Here is a 20,565-nt window from a genome sequence, read left to right on the forward strand (position 1 = left end):
ACTAAGCAACATGCATCTAATCGACATATTTTGTATGTTTCATCCTGAATTAAGTGAGATGAGGAGTAACTGAACAATACATTAAATAATCAGTGATATTACCCTCACTATATTTGTTTATTGAAAATTGAACAATAGGCAAAGCTATTGGAATTTTGGTATAATTAAAAGCATTCCATGTGCAACACTGAAATAACTTGAAGCATTGGTGGATGAGGCAGTACTTACAGTGCATCTTATTAGATTCCTGAAACTCTGCGTCGTCTTTATCCACCTGATCAGATGCAGTTGTAAACATTTTTATATTATCGTCCAAGAGCAAACTCTCATTCTCATCAAACACTATAGGGAACAAATAGAACTCCTTGTCTACATCTTTCTGTAAATAAAAACAAGAACAATAAGGTGAAGGCAGAAGAAGTAAAGCAGAAAGACTCCCATGTACACAACATTATTTTTGAAGAACAGAAGTTTCCATTCCTCTTTGTAAATGCACTCACAGAATCATCCAGTTGACCACTATCTGTGTAGTGGAATTTTGGTTCAACATAATAACCTAAGCCTTTTGTTGTACCTAAAAGTTCTGACTCTCTTCTCCTTATCTTCCTGCCAGCTCTGCAGATACTCATTGAACCCACCAAAAACAATTGTTCAAATGGGGTAAGGGGACATATGCCTGTGCTAGAAATCAGGGAAAGTGCCATCTGCATTCATGAAAATGAAGAATCCTGTAAGGCAGAGTAGGAGGAAGCAGTTAGAGGGAAGCATCATCTTAAGAAAAATAGCCTGCCAGATAAATTGGAACAGGAATTTTCATAACCTCAAGGCATCTGAACAAGCACTCTTACTCCTGTTCCCCCATCCCTGGTGAAAAATAAGGAAGCAGAAATGCTATCTGGTCTATGAAATGATTCAGTAGTTCAGAAGAAGGCAGTCAATCTAAGTAATCAAAGCATATGAGCCTCTAAGTACAAGTTACTGCCTCGCAAGAGAGAAAATTCAGAGATGATTGCATGTCTTTCTCCTGAGATTGTTTTCAGATCAAAAACATAGTTATCAAATTTTAAAAATTCAACTAAAGCAGATATCTGAGGCTAGATCCTACAGAAAATCAATAGTGGAGATGATCTTAAAAAAACTCACATAAATCAGAAGAAAAGATGAAAAATATACACATAGCAATGATTTTAAAGACAAGTTATAAAAGGAGAGACATAATGATAATAAATAATAGTGGAAATCATTGGACTTCCCTACTACAATAAATGTCAGAGGAAGTTGGAGTAGTATTTGTGTTTTTGTTGGGGAAAAGATTATGTTACGAAAATTCTCTATCAGGCAAAGAACAACAAAAAGATTTTCAGATGTGTAAGGTTTCCAACAGGGGACCACTACAATGACTTTATATTCTAATCTGCAGAGAAAAATTAAGTGGAAGTTTACAGGTCACATTTTCTGATTTTAATGAAACATAATTAAAAATTACTAATAAAAGGACAAAAACCTAAAAAACTTAGAAAGATCATATTTAATCCAAATAACTCTTAGATCAAAGAGGAAACAAAAGTGAATTATTACATATGTCGTAAATAACATCCATGAGAACACCATGAGTTATAATGTATGGAATATAACTAAACATATAAACTGAGAGTCTGAAGTACTTTTTATTTTAACAAAGCCAAATAAAAATAAATATCTATATATTTTAGAAACATAAAATTATAAAAAGAAAATTTAATAAGACAACATAGAAATTAATAAATTAGAACATTAAAATAGCTATACCTGAAAATGTAGTCTTTGTAAAGACCAATAAAATACACAAACCTCTGGCGAGTCTAACAAAAAAAATTGAGATTCCAAATATTCCACATGGGAAATGAGAACAGAATATAATCACATGTATGAAAGATAAATAAAGACCACTGTGTACAATAAATGTGATCAGGTGACTTAGAAGGAGGTACCAGAATATACCAATACCCATGGGTGAAATAAAAACAGTGATTAAAACATAAATAACATAACTAACTACTTCTTAAAAGTCACAAAGTCAAAAATTTCTAAGTAGCAGATGGGTTCCTATCTATTTAAACTCTTCCACAATATTAAAAACATAAGAATCTTCCCAATTTATTTAATGAAGATAACCATGATATAATGCTTGAAAATGCACACAAAATTTAAACTGGTATCACTTATAGCCTAGATGAGAAATTCTAAATAAAACACTATCATATATGCATAACCCATGGACACAGACAATAGTGTAGTGAAGGCCTGGAGTGGGGGGTGGGTGTGGGCTAGAAGAGGTCAGTGGGGATAAAAGGGGACATCTATAATACTTACAACAATAATGATTAAAAATAAATAAATAAATAAATAAATAAACACTATCAAATTCAACACAGATATATTGGGGGAAAAAACACACCAAAATTAAGCAATGTCTTTTTGCAGAAGTGCAAGGATAGTTCAACATTAGGAAATCCTTAATGTAGTTGTTACACTTATAAGGTAAAGGAGAAAAAAAAATATGTTTAATATATCTTTTTTATTTTATTAATTTAAAAAATAATTTCAAGAAAATCTAAAAATAAATTCTTATAAAATTTGACATCCTGCCACTAGCGCTTTGTTTTCCCCCCAGATCTTTGCAAGGCTGCTCCATGAAATTTAAATCTTACCCCGAATATTACCTCCATTTTATCTAAACTAGAAAGAAATTCTATTTTCTATGATATTACCCTATTTTGTTTTTTAAAACTCTTGTCACTTTCTGAAGTTATCTATTTCCATTTTTTGTGTGTTTGCTTATTTTCTCTCTTTCCCACCCACTTCACACCCATCCTGCCCACTTCTCTGCTACACCACACATTACAATATAAACCCAATTAGAACAGGAAACTGACCTGTCTGTCTTATTTAGCAATGAATTCTGTGCCTAACACAGGACGTTTTCTGAGCAGCTCAAGTGATGTTTTTTTTACTTTTTTTTTTTTTTAATCCTCACCTGAGGATATTTTTTCCATTGATTTTTAGAGAGAGAGTAAAAGAGAGAGGGAAAGACAGATAGAAATATCAATGTGAGAGAAACACATAGATTGGTTGCCTCCTGCATGCCCCAGTCCAGGGTCTGGGCTAGGAGGAGCCTGCAACCAAGGTACATGCCCTTGACCGGGAATCAAACCTGGGACCCTTTGGTCCGCAGGCTAACGCTCAAGTGATTTTAAATAGAAAAACGTTTTCAGTAAGCCAGAAATAAAAATTTAAAATACCAACTAATAGCCAATATCATACTTAGTGGTAAAATAATAGTTATCTTCATTAATATCAGACACTAAACAAGGCACTGTTTTACATTATTCAAATATTGTACCCAATCTGAAGCCATATGGCTGGTAAGTGAAAGAGCCAGGATGAAAACTTTTACTGCCTCCTGTAGATCTTCCTGTGTAGTGACTCCTTCATTTGCAAAATGAAGATGATGAAACATGCAGAGGATAAAACTCACATTTTAAATCTCAACTCACCAGTTCCTCCTCTCGAAAAAGTGGGGATAACAATATTTAGCCTCTTGGGTTGGGAAGGCTAAATGAAGTGATATGTGTGAAAGTGCCTGGAAAGAGTTCAATAAATATTAGTCTCCTTTTATTCCTTCCCAAGGTAAGCACAAGATCAAAGAATGGGATCCAGAGGTAGAAAACCATTTTTCTTTCAGTTACATGTTTTAAAATTTATAATTGCCAAATAAAAAATACAGATATAAACTTAACAAAAATTATCTAAATCCTATATAAAAGAAACTATAAAATACTCCTGAAAAACACAAAAGTAGACTTGAATAAATGGAAAAACATGTTCTTCTGTAGGGTGACTCAAATTTATAATGATGTCTGTTCTGCCCTGGCCAGTGCGGTTCAGTTGGTTGGAGCACCCATCATCTCATACACTGAAGGGTGTGAGTTTCATTCCCTGTCAGGGCACATAACCAGGTTGTGGGTTCCATCCTTGGTCAGGGCGAATGCAGGAGGCAATGGATCAATGTTTCTCTTTCACATTGATGTTTCTCTCTCTCTTTCTCTCTCTCTCTTCCTCCCTCCCTCTCCCTTTCTCTCTCTCTCTAAGATCAATAATAAAAAGAAATGATGTCTGTTTTTCATAATTTAATTTGTATATTTAGACAATCCCAACCAAACACTGTTAGGCTTTTTTCCCCCTGGAGCCAGCTAAGGTTTTATAAGGTTTATTAGAAAGAATAAGTTAGCAAAAATAGCTGTTAAAGTGGTGAAAAAGAAGTGCAATGAAGTATGGCTACTAGTCATTATATATATTATATAGATGCTATAATTAAAATAGTATGATATTGGTGCATGGATATATAGAGATGAATGAATTAGAATAGAAAATCAAGAAAAAGGCTGAATTGTGTATGAAAAATTTTTAAAAAATATATTTTATTGATTTTTTACAGAGAGGAAGGGAGAGGGATAGAGAGTTAGAAACATCGATGAGAGAGAAACATCGATCAGCTGCCTCCTGCACACTCCCCACTGGGGATGTGCCCACAACCAAGGTACATGCCCTTGACCAGAATCAAACCTGGGACCCTTGAGTCTGCAGGCTGATGCTCTAGCCATTGAGCCAAACCGGTTAGGGCTGTGTATTATGAAATTTTTGGTATCTGATAAAGGCAGCTTTCAAATCAATGAGGAAAAGTTAATAAATGGTGTTGAGATGTCTGGATAGTCATATAGAAAAAGATATATTTGATCCATTTCTCAACCATACACCTGGATAAATTCTAAATGGAACAGAGATTTAAATGTGAAAAATAAAACTATACAAGCACTTGAAGGCAGTATGGGTGAATTCCTTTAAAACCTGGGAAATGGAAAAACTTTCTTAACTATGACAAAATCTATAAATGAGAAAGGAAAAGATGATAGAAATAAAAATTTTACATGGCAAATAACATTCATAAACAAAAGAAAAATAACTAAGAAAACAATATTTACAATTAATATCTCAGACAAAGGGTTTCTACGCCTAATGTATTAATAGTTTCCAAATCAGTGAAGAAAAATAAACATGTAAAAAGATGAGCTATAGATATAAACAGTCAAATAAAAGAAGTGAAAATAGTTCTTAACATTTGAAAAGATGCTCAAATACTAGTAACAATAACAACAACAAACATTAAAATTATAGAGATACTGTTTATGTCTTATTAGATTAGTAAAAATTTCCAAATTTTTGGAAAAACAGATCATCTCACAATATATCTGGTAAGGATACAATATAGCACAATTCTTATGGCACGAAATTTAGCAAAATCTAGTAAAATTTTATATGTACTTATCTTTTGTCCAAGCAATATCACTTTTAGGAATTTATCCCAAAGGTATGCTGGCAAAAATACAAAGAGATGTATGAATAAGGCTACCCATTGTATTGTATTTGTAGAAGGATAGACTGGAAACAACCCAACCCCTTATCTAATCGTAGACTGGCTATATAAACTGTAGCATTTCTACACTATGGAGCAATAGCTACTGTAAAAAATGAATGAGGAATATCTCCATATATTACAGATGGGAGGGAATTATGGATTATATTGTAAAGTGAAAAAAAAAGCAAGGATATGGATACACATACACACACATATTTGTTTATTTAAAAAAATAAAAGAATAAGAATTAGAGAAGTATTCAATGACATTGAAAACAGGGACTCAATGCAAAAAAATCAATGAAACTAAAAGGTGATTCTTTGAAAATATTGTTAAAATCAATAAGCCTCAAAGCAGACTAAGTGAAAAAGAGAGAGAACACAAATTACTAATATTAGAAATGAAACCTGGGACATCACTACTGATCCTATGAACATTAAAAGGATAATAAAGGAATACTATAAAAATTATATGCCTATAAAATTGGGAACTTAGATAAAATGGATAAATTCTGTAAAAGACACAGTTAGCCAAAATCACACAAGAACAAACAGACAATCTGAATAGACTCATATCTCCTAAAGAACTGTTCAAAACAGAAAGCATCAGGCACAGCTGGGTTCATTGGTGAATTCTATCAAACATTTAAGGCAGAAATTATGCACATGCTATACAATTTAAGGAAGAAATTATGCACATTCTAAATAATTTAAGGAAGAAATTATGCACATTCTATACAATCTTCTTCAGAGGATAGAAACAGAGGAAATGCTTGTTTTCTCATTCTAAAAGGCCAGAATTGTTCTAATACCAAAATGAGACAAAGACATTACAAGAAAAGTACAGACCAATATATCTCTAAGGAATATAGATGTAAAATGCGCCCCAAAATATTAGCAAATCAAATTCAACAATGTATCCTATCTAATAACAGAGAAACATGGTAATTAACCGTAACTTTGCTACCCTTCCCATTGGCTAATCAGCAAGATATGCAAATTAACTGCCAACCAAGATGGCGGCCAGCAGCCAGGCAGCTGAAGCGAACAGGAGGCTTGCTTGCTCCAGTGATGGAGGAAGCCAAGGTTCCCTGCCTGCCGCTGCCAGCCTCTGAGCTTGCACTCTAAGCAACTATGTTGCAATTATAGAAGCTAAACAAACCCCAGAAACCTGCTTTCAGCAGTCAGAGCTGAGTGAGCAGGACCGCAACAGTGTTACAATTATAGAACCCAAACAAACCCAGATAACTGCTTTCAGCAGCCAAGGTCTCAGAGTAGGAGCTGAGCCTCAGAGCTAAAGCCGGCTCTCAGCTCCAGTGACAGCCATAGAAGGTAAATAAATCCCAGAATTTAAAAAAAAAAGAAAAAAAGGAGAGGTTGGGATCTTCAGTCACCCGCCAGCCTGAAAACGGCCCTCAGCCCCTCACCCAGACTGGCCAGGCACCCAAGTGTGGGCCCCCACCCTGAAGTGGGTGTGACCAGCTGCAAACAGCCATCATCCCCTAATCCAGGCTGGCCAGGCACGAAGCAGGATGCCCCACCCTGATCCGGGACACCCTTCAGGGCAAACCAGCCGGCCCCCACCCGTGCACCAGGCCTCTAGCCTATATAGTAAAAGGGTAATATGCAAACTGAACCTAACAGCAGAAAGACTGGGAATGACTGGTCACTATGACACACACTGACCACCAGGGGGCAGATGCTCAATGCAGGAGCTGCCCTCTGGTGGTCAGGGAGCTCTCACATGGGAGGAACTCTGCTCAGCCACAAGCCAGGCTGCCAGCTGCCAGTACAGCGGTGGTGGTGGCAGCCTCTCCTGCCTCCGCAGCAGCACTAAGGATGTCCGACTACAGCTTAAGCCTGTTCCCCGCTGGCAAGTGGGCATCCCCCGAGGGCTCCCAGGCTGCCAGAGGGATGTCTGATTGCCATCTTAGGCCCAATCCCACTGGGAGCGGGCCTAAGCCAGCAGGTGGTCATCCCCTAAGGGGTCCCATACTGCGAGAGGACACAGGTCGGGCTGAGGGACTGCCCCTCCACCCGAGTGCACAAATTTTTGTGCACCAGGCCTCTAGTCTAATATAATAAAAGAGAAACATGCAAATTGACCACACCCCCACTACACTCCAAGTAAATCTCACCAGCCAATCAGAGTGACTATATGCAAATTAACCCAACCAAGATGCGGCCAGCAACCACGGAGCTGCAGCAAGCAGGAGGCTTGGTTCCCGCCTGCCCTGGTCAGCTATGGCCTCCGCTCAAGGCAACAAAGTTTCAATTATAAAAGCTATATAAATCCCAGATACCTGCTTCCAGCAAGCCTCCTCTGGGAGCTTGGGTGGCTGGGGGCCGTGGCCAGCCTGCAAACAGCCATCAGCCCCTCACCCAGACTGTCCAGGCACCTAGCAGGATCCCGCCCCCCCATCCTGAAGGGGGTGTGGCCAGCCTGAAAATGGTCCTCAGCCCCTCACTTAGGCTGGCCAGGCACCCCAGTGTTGACCCCCACACTGCAGTGGCTATGGCCAGCCTGAAAACAGCCATCAGCCCCTCACCCAGGCTGACCAGGCACCCCAGGGAGGACCCCTACCCTGAAGGGGTGTGTCCAGCCTGCAAACAGCCATCAGTTCCTCACCCAAGCTGTCCAGGCACCCCAGGGAAGACCCCCACCCTGAAGGGGCTGTGGCCAACCTGCAAACAGCCATCAGCCACACCCTAATGGGGTGAGGGTCCCCACTGGGGGGCTTGGCCAGACTGCAAACAGCCATCAGCCACTCATCCAGGCTGGACCCCCTCCCTGAAGGGGATGTGGCCAGTCTGCAATCAGCCCTCAGCCCCTCACCCAGCCTGGCCAGGCACTCCAGCAGAACCCACACCCTGATCCAGGACACTCTTCAGGGCAATCCTGCCGGCCCCCACCCATGCACCAGGCCTCTATCCTATAGAATAAAAGGGTAATATGCAAATTGACCCTAACAGCAGAAATACTGGGAATGACTGGTCACTATGACACACCCAGATCACCATGGTGCAGATGCTCAAAGCAGGAGCTGCCCTCTGGTGGTCAGTGTGCTCCCACAGGGAGAGCTCTGCTCAGCCACAAGCCAGGTTGACAGCTGCCAGTACAGCGGTGGTGGTGGCAGCCTCTCCTGCCTCCTCAACAGCGGTAAGGATGTCCGACTGCAGCTTATGCCTGCTCCCCGCTGACAAGTGGACATCCCCCTAGAGTTGCCGGGCTGCCAGAGTGATGTCTTACTGCCAGCTTAGGCCCGATCCCCCAGGGAGAGGGCCTAAGCCAGCAGGTGGTCATCCCCCAAGGGCTCCCAAACTGCGAGAGGGCACAGGCCGGGCTGAGGGACCCCCCGAGTGCACAAATTTTTGGGCACTGGGCCTCTAGTAAATATAACAATATTAGAAATATAACAATTCTTGCATGCAGGAAATTAATGCAAGGGGCTTGGCCCTCGCAGCCCCAGCTTCATCTGGAAGGTCTTCAGGAAGGTCATTTGGCTGCCAATCTAATTAGCATACTATGCTTTTATTATTATAGATATCATGATCAAGTGGGATTTATCCCAGGTATGCAATTTTGGTCCAACATTCTAAAATCAGTTAATGTGAACCATCAAATCAATAGTCTAAAGAAGAAAAATCACATGATCATGTAAATAGATACAGGAAAAAAGAATTTAACAAAATCCAACACTCATTTATGACTAAAAACTCTCAATAAACTAAGAGCAAAGAGAAATTCCTTAACTTAAAAAATATTACACACAAAAAAACTACTGCTAACATCAGACTTTATGGTGTGAAACTAAAAGTTTTCCCACTAAAATCAGGTACCAGGGAAGGATGTCTCCTCTTACCATTACTTTTAATGTTGTACTGGAAGTCTTAGCTAATGTAATGAGACAAGAAAAAAAAAAAAGGTATACTGATTGGGAAGAAAGAAATAAAGCTGTCTTTGTTGCCCAGCTAGTGACTCAGTGGTTGAACATCGACCCATGAACCAAAAGGTCACCAGTTTGATTCTTGGTCAGGGCACATGCCCAGGTTGCAGGCTCAATCCCCAGTGGGGGGCATACAGGAGGTAGCCAATTGATGATGTTTCTATTTCTTTATTCCTCTCCCTTCTTCTCTCTCTAAAAAAAAAGTACATAAATAAAAAGAAAAAGAGAACTTAAATATACAACTAAAAGACAAAACGGACATCATCCAGAACCACAGGAAGGCTGGCTGAGTGGAAATTCTACAACTAGAAGGAAAGAGGAAAGCACACTGAGACTTAGAGAAAGTGCGGAAGTAAAGTGCAGAGGTACAGAAGCGCACGTGGAAAGGGCTGGCAGCTGAGAACGGGGCGCACGTGGAAAGGGCTGGCCGCTGAGGACTCAGCGCATGCTGAAAGGGCTGGCAACTGAGGACGTGGTTGTCTTTTTTAATCGGGAGGGAGTCTCAAGCTCCCAACTGCTCTGAAATCCAGTTCCGGGCAAGTCTCTGGGGACCCAGACTCATACGGGAGAAACTGGACTGTCTGCCATGGTCGGAACTCAAGGGAGGCTTTCTCTCAGAGGTACTTGCAGCGATTACCGGGACACTGAGAAGTGGGGCCTCTTAGGATAGGACTGAGGAGCAGCCATAGCTGCTTGCTCCACCCTGTTGAACCCCTGAAACCCCGCCCAACCCAAGCTGTGCGCAGAGGCTTTTGCATATGAAAGGCCTGTCCCTTTGCAATCTGAAAATTACCTAAAAAACTGCAGCTGGGTCAGAGAAACCCAGAACTTCCAAAAGAAGGCCCAAGGCCCCACAGCAGCTTGCATTGCTACACAGCTGGCCTCCTGCTGGGTAGCCTCAGGCAGAGGCTAAATTAGCACCTCCTTAGAGATCCAAGAGCCAGTGTACCCAGTAGTCACAGTGGGACCATCCGGATTACAACTCCTCAGATCCATAAGGGACACACTCAGGGGGCTGACTCAGTGAGCACCAAAGCCCCAGTGAAGCAGTTCTTCCCCAGAAGGGTGTCTCCAGCACAGAAGTTCTCCCAGTGCAGACACAGCTGATTCTCACAGCCAATTGGCCTGGAGGTCAATTCCTCCCAGTGATACCTACAACTATCAAGGCTTACCTACAACAAGACTGTACACAAAGCCCACAAAGGGGTGCACCAAGAGTGTCTACCTCAGGTAATTGGGGAGGCTGAGCCACTGGGCCCTATAGGACACCTAGCACAGAAAGCTACTCTATCAACACAGGGAAGCAGCCAAAATGCGGAGATAAAGAAACAGGTTACAAATGACAGAAATGGAGGAAAGCAAACTCCTGGGTATAGAGTTCAAAGCCACGGTTATAAGGTTTTTCAAGAATTTTCTAGAAACTTCTGATAAATTAAGTGAGACCCTCAAGAAATCTAGTGAGACCCTCAAGGTAATGAAAAAGGACCAACTAGAAATTAAGCGTACACTGACTGAAATAAAGAATATTATGCAGAGTTCCAACAGCAGACTAGAGGATCGCAAGAACCAAGTCAAAGATTTGAAATACGAAGAAGCAAAAACCACCCAACTGGAAAAACAAAAAGCAAAAAGAATCCAAAAATATGAAGATAGTGTAAGGAGCCTTTGGGACAACTTCAAGCATACCAGCATCCGAATTATGGCGGTGCCAGAAGAAGAGAGAGAGCAAGATATTGAAAACCTATTTGAAGAAATAATAACAGAAAACTTCCCCTACCTGGTGAAAGAAATAGACTTACAAGTCCAGGAAGCACACAGAACCCCAAACAAAAGGAATCCAAAGAGGACCACACCAAGACATATCATAATTAAAATGCCAAGAGCAAAAGACAAAGAGACAATCTTAAAAGCAGCAAGAGAAAGACAGTCAGTTACCTACAAGGGAGTACCCATAGACTGTCAGCTGATTTCTCAATAGAAACTATGCAGGCCAGAAGGTAGTGGCAATAAATATTCAAAGTGATGAATAGCAAGAACCTACAACCAAGATTACTTTATCCAGCAAAGGTATCATTCAGAATTGAAGGTCAGATAAAGATCTTCACAGATAAGGAAAAGCTAAAGGAGTTCATCACCACCAAACCAGTATTATATGAAGTGCTGAAAGGTATCCTTTAAGAAGAGGAAGAAGAAGAAGATGGTAAAGATACAAATTATGAACAACAAATACACATCTATCAACAAGTGAATCTAAAAATCAAGTGAATAAATAATCTGATGAACAGAATAAACTGGTGAATATAATAGAATCAGGGGCATAGAAAGGGAGTGGACTGACTATTCTCGGGGGGGGGGGAAAGGGTGTGGGGTGTGTGGGAAGAGACTGGACAAAAATCGTATACCTATGTATGAGGACAGTGGGGGGGGGGGTAAGGACAGAGGGTGGGGTGGGAACCGGGTGGAGGGGAGCTATGGGGGTAAAAAAGAGGAACAACTGTAATTATCTGAACAATAAAATTTAATTTAAAAAAAGGAAAAAAAAGAAAAAGAAAACAAAAAATACCCTGTTTTTGTTCACAGATGACATGATCATCTACGTAGAAAATCCCAAAAGAATTGACAAAGAAACTCCTGTAACTAATAAACAATTATAGCTAGGTTGCAGGATAATATACAAAAGTAAATCAAATCACTCTCCTATATACCAGCAACGAAAAAGTGTATTTGAAGTTAAAAATAATACAATTTACATTAGTATCCCCCAAAATGAAGTACTTTAGTGTAAATCTATCAAAATATGTACAAGATCTATATGAGGAATACTATAAAACTTTGGTGAGTGAAATTAAAGAACTAAATAAATATATTCCATACTCATGGATAGGAAGACTCAATACTGTTGTTAGTCTTGCCCCCTCCCCCCCCCCCCCACACACACTGCACAGATCTATAGATTCAATGCAATTCCAATTTAAATCTCAGCAAATTATTTGTGGACATAAAAAAAATGGTTATAAAGTTTATGCGGAGAGCAAAAGATTCAAAATAGCCAATGAAATATTGAAGAACAAAATTGGAGGACTGACACTTTCCAACTTCAAAACTTACTATAATGCTACAGTAATCAAGGTATTATGGTACTGGCAAAATAACAGATTAATAGATCAATGGAAAGAACAGGGAACAAAAAAATAGATCCACATAAATTTAGTAAATCAATCTCTGACAAACATTCATAGGCAATACAATGGAACAAAGATAGACTTTTCAACAACTGGTGCTGGAACAACTAGATATCCACATGCAAAAAACAACCTAGACACAGACCCTACCTTCTTTAAAAATTTCATTCAAAATGGATCACAGACCTAAATGTAAAGTCAAAGTCATAAAATCAGTAGAACACTAGAAGGTAACATTGGAAATCTAGAGGACTTTGGATAGAGTGATAACTTTTTAGATAAAATATGAAAGGTACAATCCATGAAAGAAAGAATTGTTAAGCTGGACATCATTAAAGTTAAATTTTATGCTCTGTGAATATGATATTAAGAGAGTAAGAAGATAAGCCACAGAATGTAAGAAAATATTTGCAAAAGACACATCTGACAAAGGTCTGTTGTTTAAAAACATTAAAACAACTCTTAAAACTAAACATTAAAAACATAAACAACCCAATTAACAAATGGGCAAAAACCCTTAACAGACACCTCATCAAAGAAGATATACAGATAGCAAATAAACATATGAAAAGAGGCTCTACATCATATGTCATTAGGGAAATGCAAATTAAAACAATAATAAGATACCACTACACACCTATTAGAATGGCTAAAACCTGAAATACTGAAAACATCAAATGCTGACAAGGAAGTGGAGCAACAGGAACTCTCATTCATTGCTGGTGGAAGACAGTTTGGTGGTCTCTTACAAAACTAAACATATCTTACCATACAATCCAGTAATTGGGCTCCTTGGTATTTACCCAAAGGGGATGACAAATTTATATCCACACAAAAACCTGCACGTGGATGTTTATAGCAGCTTAAGCATTATTGCTAAGACTTGGAAGTAACCAAAATGTTCTTCAGGAGGTGAATGTATAAATAAACTGCCAAACATCCAGACAATGGCATATTATCTATCCTATCTAATAAAAGAGAAACATGGTAATTAGCCATACCTCTGCTACCCTTCCCATTGGCTAATCAGCAAGATATGCAAAATAACTACCAGCCAAGATGGCGGCCAGCAGCCAGGCAGCTTGAAGGGAACATGAGGTTTTCTTGCTCCAGTGACGGAGGACTCCAACGTTCCCTGCCTGCCTTACCGGCCCCTGAGCTTGCAGTTTGAAACATTGTTACAAATATAGAAGCTAAACAAAACCCCAGAAACCTGCTTTCAGCCAGCTGGGATCTCAGAGCTGGAGTTGAAACAGTGTTTCGATTATAGAACCCAAACAAACCAGATACCTGCTTTCAGCAGCCGAGGCCTAAGAGCTGGAGCCAAGCCTCAGAGCTAAAGCTAGCCCAGAATAAAAACAAAAAGAAAAAAAGGAGCGGTTGGGAGCTTCAGTCACCCGCCAGCCTGAAAACAGCCCTCAGCCCCTCACCCAGACTGTCCAGGCACCCCAGTGGGGACCCCCACCCTGAAGGGTGTGTGACCAGCTGCAAAACAGCCATCATCCCCTCACCCAGCCTGGCCAGGCACCCCAGTGGGGACCCCACCCTGATCCAGGACACTTTCAGGGCAAACCAGCCGGCCCCCACCCATGCACCAGGCCTCTATCCTATATAGTAAAAGGGTAATATGCCTCCCAGCACCGGGATGAGTGGAGCTGCGAGGCCTCCCGGCACCGGGATCAGCGTGACAGGGAGCAGCGACCAAACCGCCTGATTGCCCTGTGGCTCTGTGTGTGACAGGGGCCGGGGCCACAACCTCCCTATCGGCCCTGCTCTGTTCGTGAGAGGGGAAGGAGCCCCAATCCCCTGATCAGCCCTGCTCTGTGCCTGATAGGGGGGAGCTCCCCAACCCCCTGATTGCCCTGCGGCTCTGTGTGTGACATGGTGCGGCGCCCCAACCCCCTGATAGGCCCTGCTCTGTGTGTGATAGGGCGGAGCTCCTCAACCCCCTGATGGGCCCTGCTCTGTGCGTGACAGGGGGGAGCTCCCCAACCCCCTGATGGGCCCTGCTCTGTGCGTGACAGGGGGGAGCTCCCCAACCCCCTGATGGGTCCTGCTTTGTGCATGACAGGGTATGGAGCCCCAACCCGCCTGATTGGCCCTGCTCTGTGCATGACAGGGGGTGGTGCCGCAACCTCCCCATCGACCCTGCCTTGAGTATGACAGGGGGTGGTGCCCCAACCCCCCAATCGGCCCTACCCTGAGCGTGACTGAGGGTGGCATCGCAACCTCCCGATCCACCCTGCTCTCTGCATGACAGGGGGCGGCACCCCAACTCCCCAATCAGCACTGCTCTGAGCCCGACCAGGGGCTGCACCTAGGGATTTGGCCTGCCCTCTGCCACCCGGGAGCAGGCCTAAGCCAGCAGGTCGTTATCTCCTGAGGGGTCCCAGACTGCGAGAGGGCACAGGCCGGGCTGAGGGAACCCCCTCCCCCCCGAGTGCACAAATTTTTGTGCACCGGGCCTCTAGTATATATATATATATATATATAAAAGCCCAGTGACCAGAACAACTGGCAGCTGTGACGCACACTGCAGCAGCCAACCAGGCTGGTCCAGGCTTCAATTGGCACCGCCCCCCCCCCACCCTGGCTGATCCAGCCCATGATTGCTCCCCCACCTTGATCAGGGGTAGGTTCCGCTGGCCATCCACCCACAGCCCCTCCTCCCACTGCCCCAGCCTGTTGGGCCCCTATCGGGGTGGGCCAGATGGACTCCACCTATGCACGAATTTGTGCACCGGACCTCTAGTTCAGTAATAAAAAGAAATGAATTAGAAAGCCAAGGAAAGAGTTGGAGGTAACTTAAATGCATAGTACTCAGAGAACAAAGGCAATCTAGAAAGGCTACATACTGTATGATTCCAACTATATGATGTTCTGGAAAAGGCAAAACCATGGAGACAGTAAAGTATGGTCTTTTACTGTCTCCATAGGGATAAATAGGTCGAGCAGAGCCTATTTTTAGGGCAGTGAAAATACACTGTATGATATGATGATGATAGATACATGCCATTATACATTTGTCCAGACCCATAGAATGTTGACAGAAGAGTAAAACATAATGTAAACTATGGACTTTGTATGGTAATGCTGTATCAATGTAGGTTCACCAATTGCAACTAATGTACCATCCTGTTGGGGGATGCTGATATTGGGGGATGCTGTTCATGGGTGGGGCACGGGGTATACTGGAAATCACTGTACTGTATCCTCAATTTGCTATAAATTTTTAACTGCTCTGAAAAAGTCAATAAAAAATAAATAAAAGATTAAACTATAAAATAAAAATAAGTTACTTGCATTGAGGGAATAGTGAGTGGAAAGAAAGGATAAAAGCTGGACTTCTCTGAATATACTTCTTTTTATAGATTTGGTATTGAAACCAGGTAAATATATCACATAATTATAAAATAACATTACAGTTTTAAGAGCAATACCTTAAAAAAGAAGTAAAGTTAAATAAATAAACCTGTGTATCCTGTGGGTGACAAAATTACAGACAGGAAGTATTCCAAATGACTTTAAATTTGTAATTTAACTGAACAACCCTAGTGGGATCCACTCTGAGGACAAAAAAAGGCTACAAACAAATCTTTAAAAGTTTTCAGTAATTACATTATTAGCTACAGTGTTGTAATTGTGATTTTAAGCCAGTTGTGTGTACTTTGGGAGATGAATTGAGTGCATATTTATATTGGTATCATTGAGAACTAAGATTTTTCAGTGCGGTTGAAGGGATATCAATGAGGTTAAGTTTTAAAAAAAGAAGCCACAGATCTAAATTGAATAGAAAGTGTACTATATATACACTCATGATGAATTTCATCTTAAATTTTTTTTTCCAGTTCTGCCCACTGAAAAGACATAGCTGGTTTAGCTCAGTGGATAGAGCGCCGGCCTGCGGACCAAAGGGTCCTGGGTTTGATCCTGGTCAAGGGCATGTACCTTGGTTGCAGGCTCCTTGGGCTCTGGCCCTGGTCAGAGGCAACCAATCGATGTGTTTCTCTCACATCGATGTTTGTCTCTGTCTTTCTCTCTCTCTTCCACTCTTCCAAAAATCAGTGGAAAATAGCCTCAAGTAAGGATTAACAACAAAATCCAATCTAATAAAAGAGAAATATGCAAATTGACCATACCTCCGCTATGCCATCAAGCTACACCCCCAGCCAATCAGGAGCAAATATGCAAATTAACCTAACTAAGATTGCGGCAGCCATGGAGCTGGAGCGAGCACGAGGCTTAGGTTGCCCCCAGTGATGGAGGAAGCCAAGCTTCCCACCTGCCCTGCTGGCCCTGAGCTCTGCTCAAGGTTACAAAGTTTCAATTATAGAAGATAAATAAATCCCAGATACCTGCTTCCAGCCCACTGGCGTGGCCAGCCTGAAAATGGCCATCAGCCCCTCACCCAGGATGGCCAGGCACCCCAGCTGGACCCCCCACCCTGAAGGGGCTGTGGCCAGCCTGAAAATAGCCCTCAGCCCCTCACCCAGACTGGCCTAACCTCCATGGGGTGAGGGTCTCCTTTGGGGGGCTTGGCCAGCCTTCAAACAGGCATCAGCCCCTCACCCAGGCTGGCCAGGCACCCCAGTGGGGACCCCCACCCTGAAGGGGGTGTGACCAGCCTGAAAACAGCCCTCAGCCCCTCTCCCACCCTGGCCAGGCACCCTAGCGGGACCCCCGCCCTTATCCGGGACACACTTCAGGGCAAACCAGCCGGTCCCCACCTGTGCACCAGGCCTCTATCCTATAGAATAAAAGGGTAATATGCAAATTGACCCTAACAGCAGAACCACTGACTGGTCACTATGACACACACTGACCACCAGGGGGCAGATGCTCAATGCAGGAGCTGCCCCCTGGTGGTGAGTGTGCTCCCACAGGGGGAGCTCTGCTCAGCCACAAGCCAGGCTGCCAGCTGCCAGCTGCCAGCTTAGCAGTGGTGGCGGGAGACTCTTCTGCCTCCTCAGCAGCACTATGGATGTCCAACTGCAGCTTAGGCCTGCTCCCTGCTGGCAAGTGGGCATCCCCTGAGGGTTCCTGGGCTGCCAGAGTTATGTCTGACTGCCAGCTTAGGCCTGATACCCCAAGTAGCAGGCCTAAGCCAGCAGGTGGATATCCCCCGACGGGTCTCAGACTGTGAGAGGGCACAGGCTGGGCTGAGGGACCCCCCCAAGTGCACAAATTTTTGTGCACTGGGCCTCTAGTATTATAATAATAATAATGATTAACCTAACAGCCATAAGCCCTCCCCACAGTCCCAGGGCCCATATTCTGGTTGTAAAATAATTTCTTACTCAGAAGAACCAGGGCTCTTTGGAGAAATGGCCAATTCCAGGTTCAAAAATGTGTAATAAACCTAAAATAGCTTTTTCTGATAGGAAAGAAGCTTCAAAGACTACCAATTACATGTAAAAATGAGGCAGTCTACCTGAACAATTCCCTCCAGTGGAGTATGTAGGATGTATGCAGCATCTATAAGCATAATGGCAATGCATTGAAACACAGCAAACATGCTTAAATCTACAAGTTCACAATAGTACTTAAAAAGTAACTGTTAAGAACTTTTGAAGTATGCTAGAGGAAAATTACTAAGTTGAAAACAAAACTTGTAACTAAAGGGAAAAATTAAGCATTTGTCATTACTTCCTTATATAATGTACCTCAGGGTAAGCAAATAGTCCATTAGGGGAAGTTTCTGTTTATAGAAGTACTAGAGGCCCAGTGCACAAAAATTTGTGCGCTCGGGTGGGGGGTCCCTCAGCCCAGCCTGTGCCCTCTCACAGTCTGGGAACCCTTGGGGGATGACCACCTGCTGGTTTAGGCACGTTCCCTGGGGAATTGGGCCTAAGCTGGCAGTAAGACATCCCTCTGGCAGCCCGGGAGCCCTCGAGGGATGCCCACTTGCCAGCGGGGAGCAGGCCTAAGCTGCAGTCGGACATCCTTAGCACTGCTGAGTAGGCGGGAGAGGCTCCTACCACCACCGCTGTACTGCCAGCTGGCAGCCTGGCTTGTGGCTGAGCAGAGCTCCCTCTGTGGGAGCACACTGGCCACCAGGGAGCAGCTCCTGCATTGAGCATCTGCCCCCTGGTGGTCAGTGTGTGTCATAGTGACCAGTCATTCCCAGTCTTTCTGCTGTTAGGGTCAATTTGCATATTACCCTTTTATTCTATAGGATAGAGGCCTGGTGCATGGGTGGGGGCTGGTGGGTTTGCCCTGAAGGGTGTCCTGGATCAGGGTGTGGGTCCCGCTGGGCTGCCTGGCCAGCCTGGGTGAGGGGATTATGGGTGTTTGCAGGCTGGTCACACCCCCTTTAGGGTAGGGGTCCCCACTGGGGTGCCTGGCCAGCCTGAGTGAGGGGCTGATGGCTGTTTGCAGCTGATCACACCCCCTTCAGGGTCCGTGGTCCCCACTAGGGTGTCTGGCCAGTCTGGGTGAGGGGCTGAGGGCTGTTTTCAGGCTGGCCAATCCCCCCAACGACAGAAGCTCCCAGCCTCTCCTTTTTTTTCTTTTTTTTAATTCTGGGATTTATTTACCTTCTATAATTGAAACTCTGTTGCCTTCAGTGGAGCTCAGAGCCTGCTGGTAAGCTTGGCTTCCTCCATCACTGGAGCAACCAAGCCTCCTGCTCACTTCAGCTCCGTGGCTGCCGGCCGCCATCTTGATTGGGTTAATTTGCATATAGTCACTCTGATTGGCTGGTGGGCATTGCTTAAGGTGTAGCGAAGGTACAGTCAATTTTCATGTTTGTCTTTTATTAGATTAGATACTAACTAATAAGCAAACAAGGAATGATGGGATCAGAATATTGCTAGTGTGTAATACCTGATTAGTTTACGAACCTAATAAGAAATGGTTATCAGTGGCCAATAACATGGTTATTGGTGATTGATAACACGGAGAGAAAATTATGTAGTATCTATTCCCTGATAGAGTACCCAGTACTACATATGAAGTAGTATTGCTAAAAAAACTAACACACAAAAATACCTGACCTGAATCTGATCAAGTTTGCATATCTAGTCACTGACTTACAGGAACTTGAAAGAGAAACATGTTAAATGACAGCATAGGAATGCATTTACTAAAATCTAGACATGGGAAACTTCTATAGAATAAATGACTTGCAAAAAAACTATGCAAAAAAATCTTGAGAAACTGATTATAATGTGTGAATTATTTAGGTATTTATTCAAGCAAACTTGAAACAATTTAAAAGACAATTAGGAAATGTAAGCATTGATTGGAAATTTGATGATATTAAGGAATTATTATGATGATTTTAAGATGTGATAATTCTAGTGAAGTCATTTTTAAAGACATTCTTCTCTTTTAAAGGTTCATATTAAAATATTTATTTTAGATAAAAAAAACAATGATGAGGTTAAGTGTTCCTATTTCTAGGTCAGTGTCATTTTCTCAGTTCTAAAAAATATTTTAAACAATATTTTCCTCAGTGAATGTTAAATGACCTATTATTACCATTAATTGGTAGCTTTTTATGTGTGTGTGTAAATCTAATTGTATCATAAAAAACCTTAGATTCCAAGGAAAATTTTGTTTACAATTCATCCTGTAGCACTCATTTTAGTCAGAGAATCTCTGCATAATTACAGATCTTATAAGCCTGAAAAAATTTATGACAAACATGTGTAGAATCTTCATTATGTTTAGCAAACTCAGAATTTTTCTTGTAATAATGATAACTCAAAGGGATTTGGAAATCATTTTAATTTTCCCTGATTGGACTTACCTGTCTCCCATTTGCATGTAAACTTCCTTTCCTGCATATTTTCATTGGCCCAATAAGCCCAGTGAATATATCTTTGGTGGGATCTACAGCAGAATAATACATCTTAGCTAGACAGACGGGGTCTTTGTAAGTGGGTCCCACTTCTTCAGGGACAGTCCATTCATAGGTGAAAGTTTGTTTAGATGCCACATGGGAGGCTGAAGGAGGAGGCACACCTGTGAGAAAGGTC

General features: G+C 42.3%; 1 protein-coding gene across 4 annotated transcripts in view; it reads right to left on the bottom strand.

Annotated features, from left to right (window-relative positions):
* Positions 1–20,565, bottom strand: part of LOC118675148 (ceruloplasmin) — a 101,985-nt gene that overhangs the window by 47,225 nt on the left and 34,195 nt on the right. For all 4 annotated transcript variants that reach the window (XR_004973817.1, XM_036347360.1, XM_036347361.1 and 1 more), the window contains exons 9-10: positions 20,337–20,551; positions 229–379 (exon numbers count right to left, since the gene is read on the bottom strand). Coding sequence is in view for 3 of the 4 variants with exons in the window: in XM_036347360.1 (XP_036203253.1) it covers positions 229–379; positions 20,337–20,551 (366 nt within the window). In the remaining variant the exon portion in view is untranslated. The remainder of the gene's footprint in view (positions 1–228; positions 380–20,336; positions 20,552–20,565) is intronic.

Source organism: Myotis myotis, unplaced genomic scaffold (assembly GCF_014108235.1).
Source record: "Myotis myotis isolate mMyoMyo1 unplaced genomic scaffold, mMyoMyo1.p scaffold_m19_p_2, whole genome shotgun sequence".
Lineage (NCBI taxonomy): Eukaryota > Metazoa > Chordata > Mammalia > Chiroptera > Vespertilionidae > Myotis > Myotis myotis.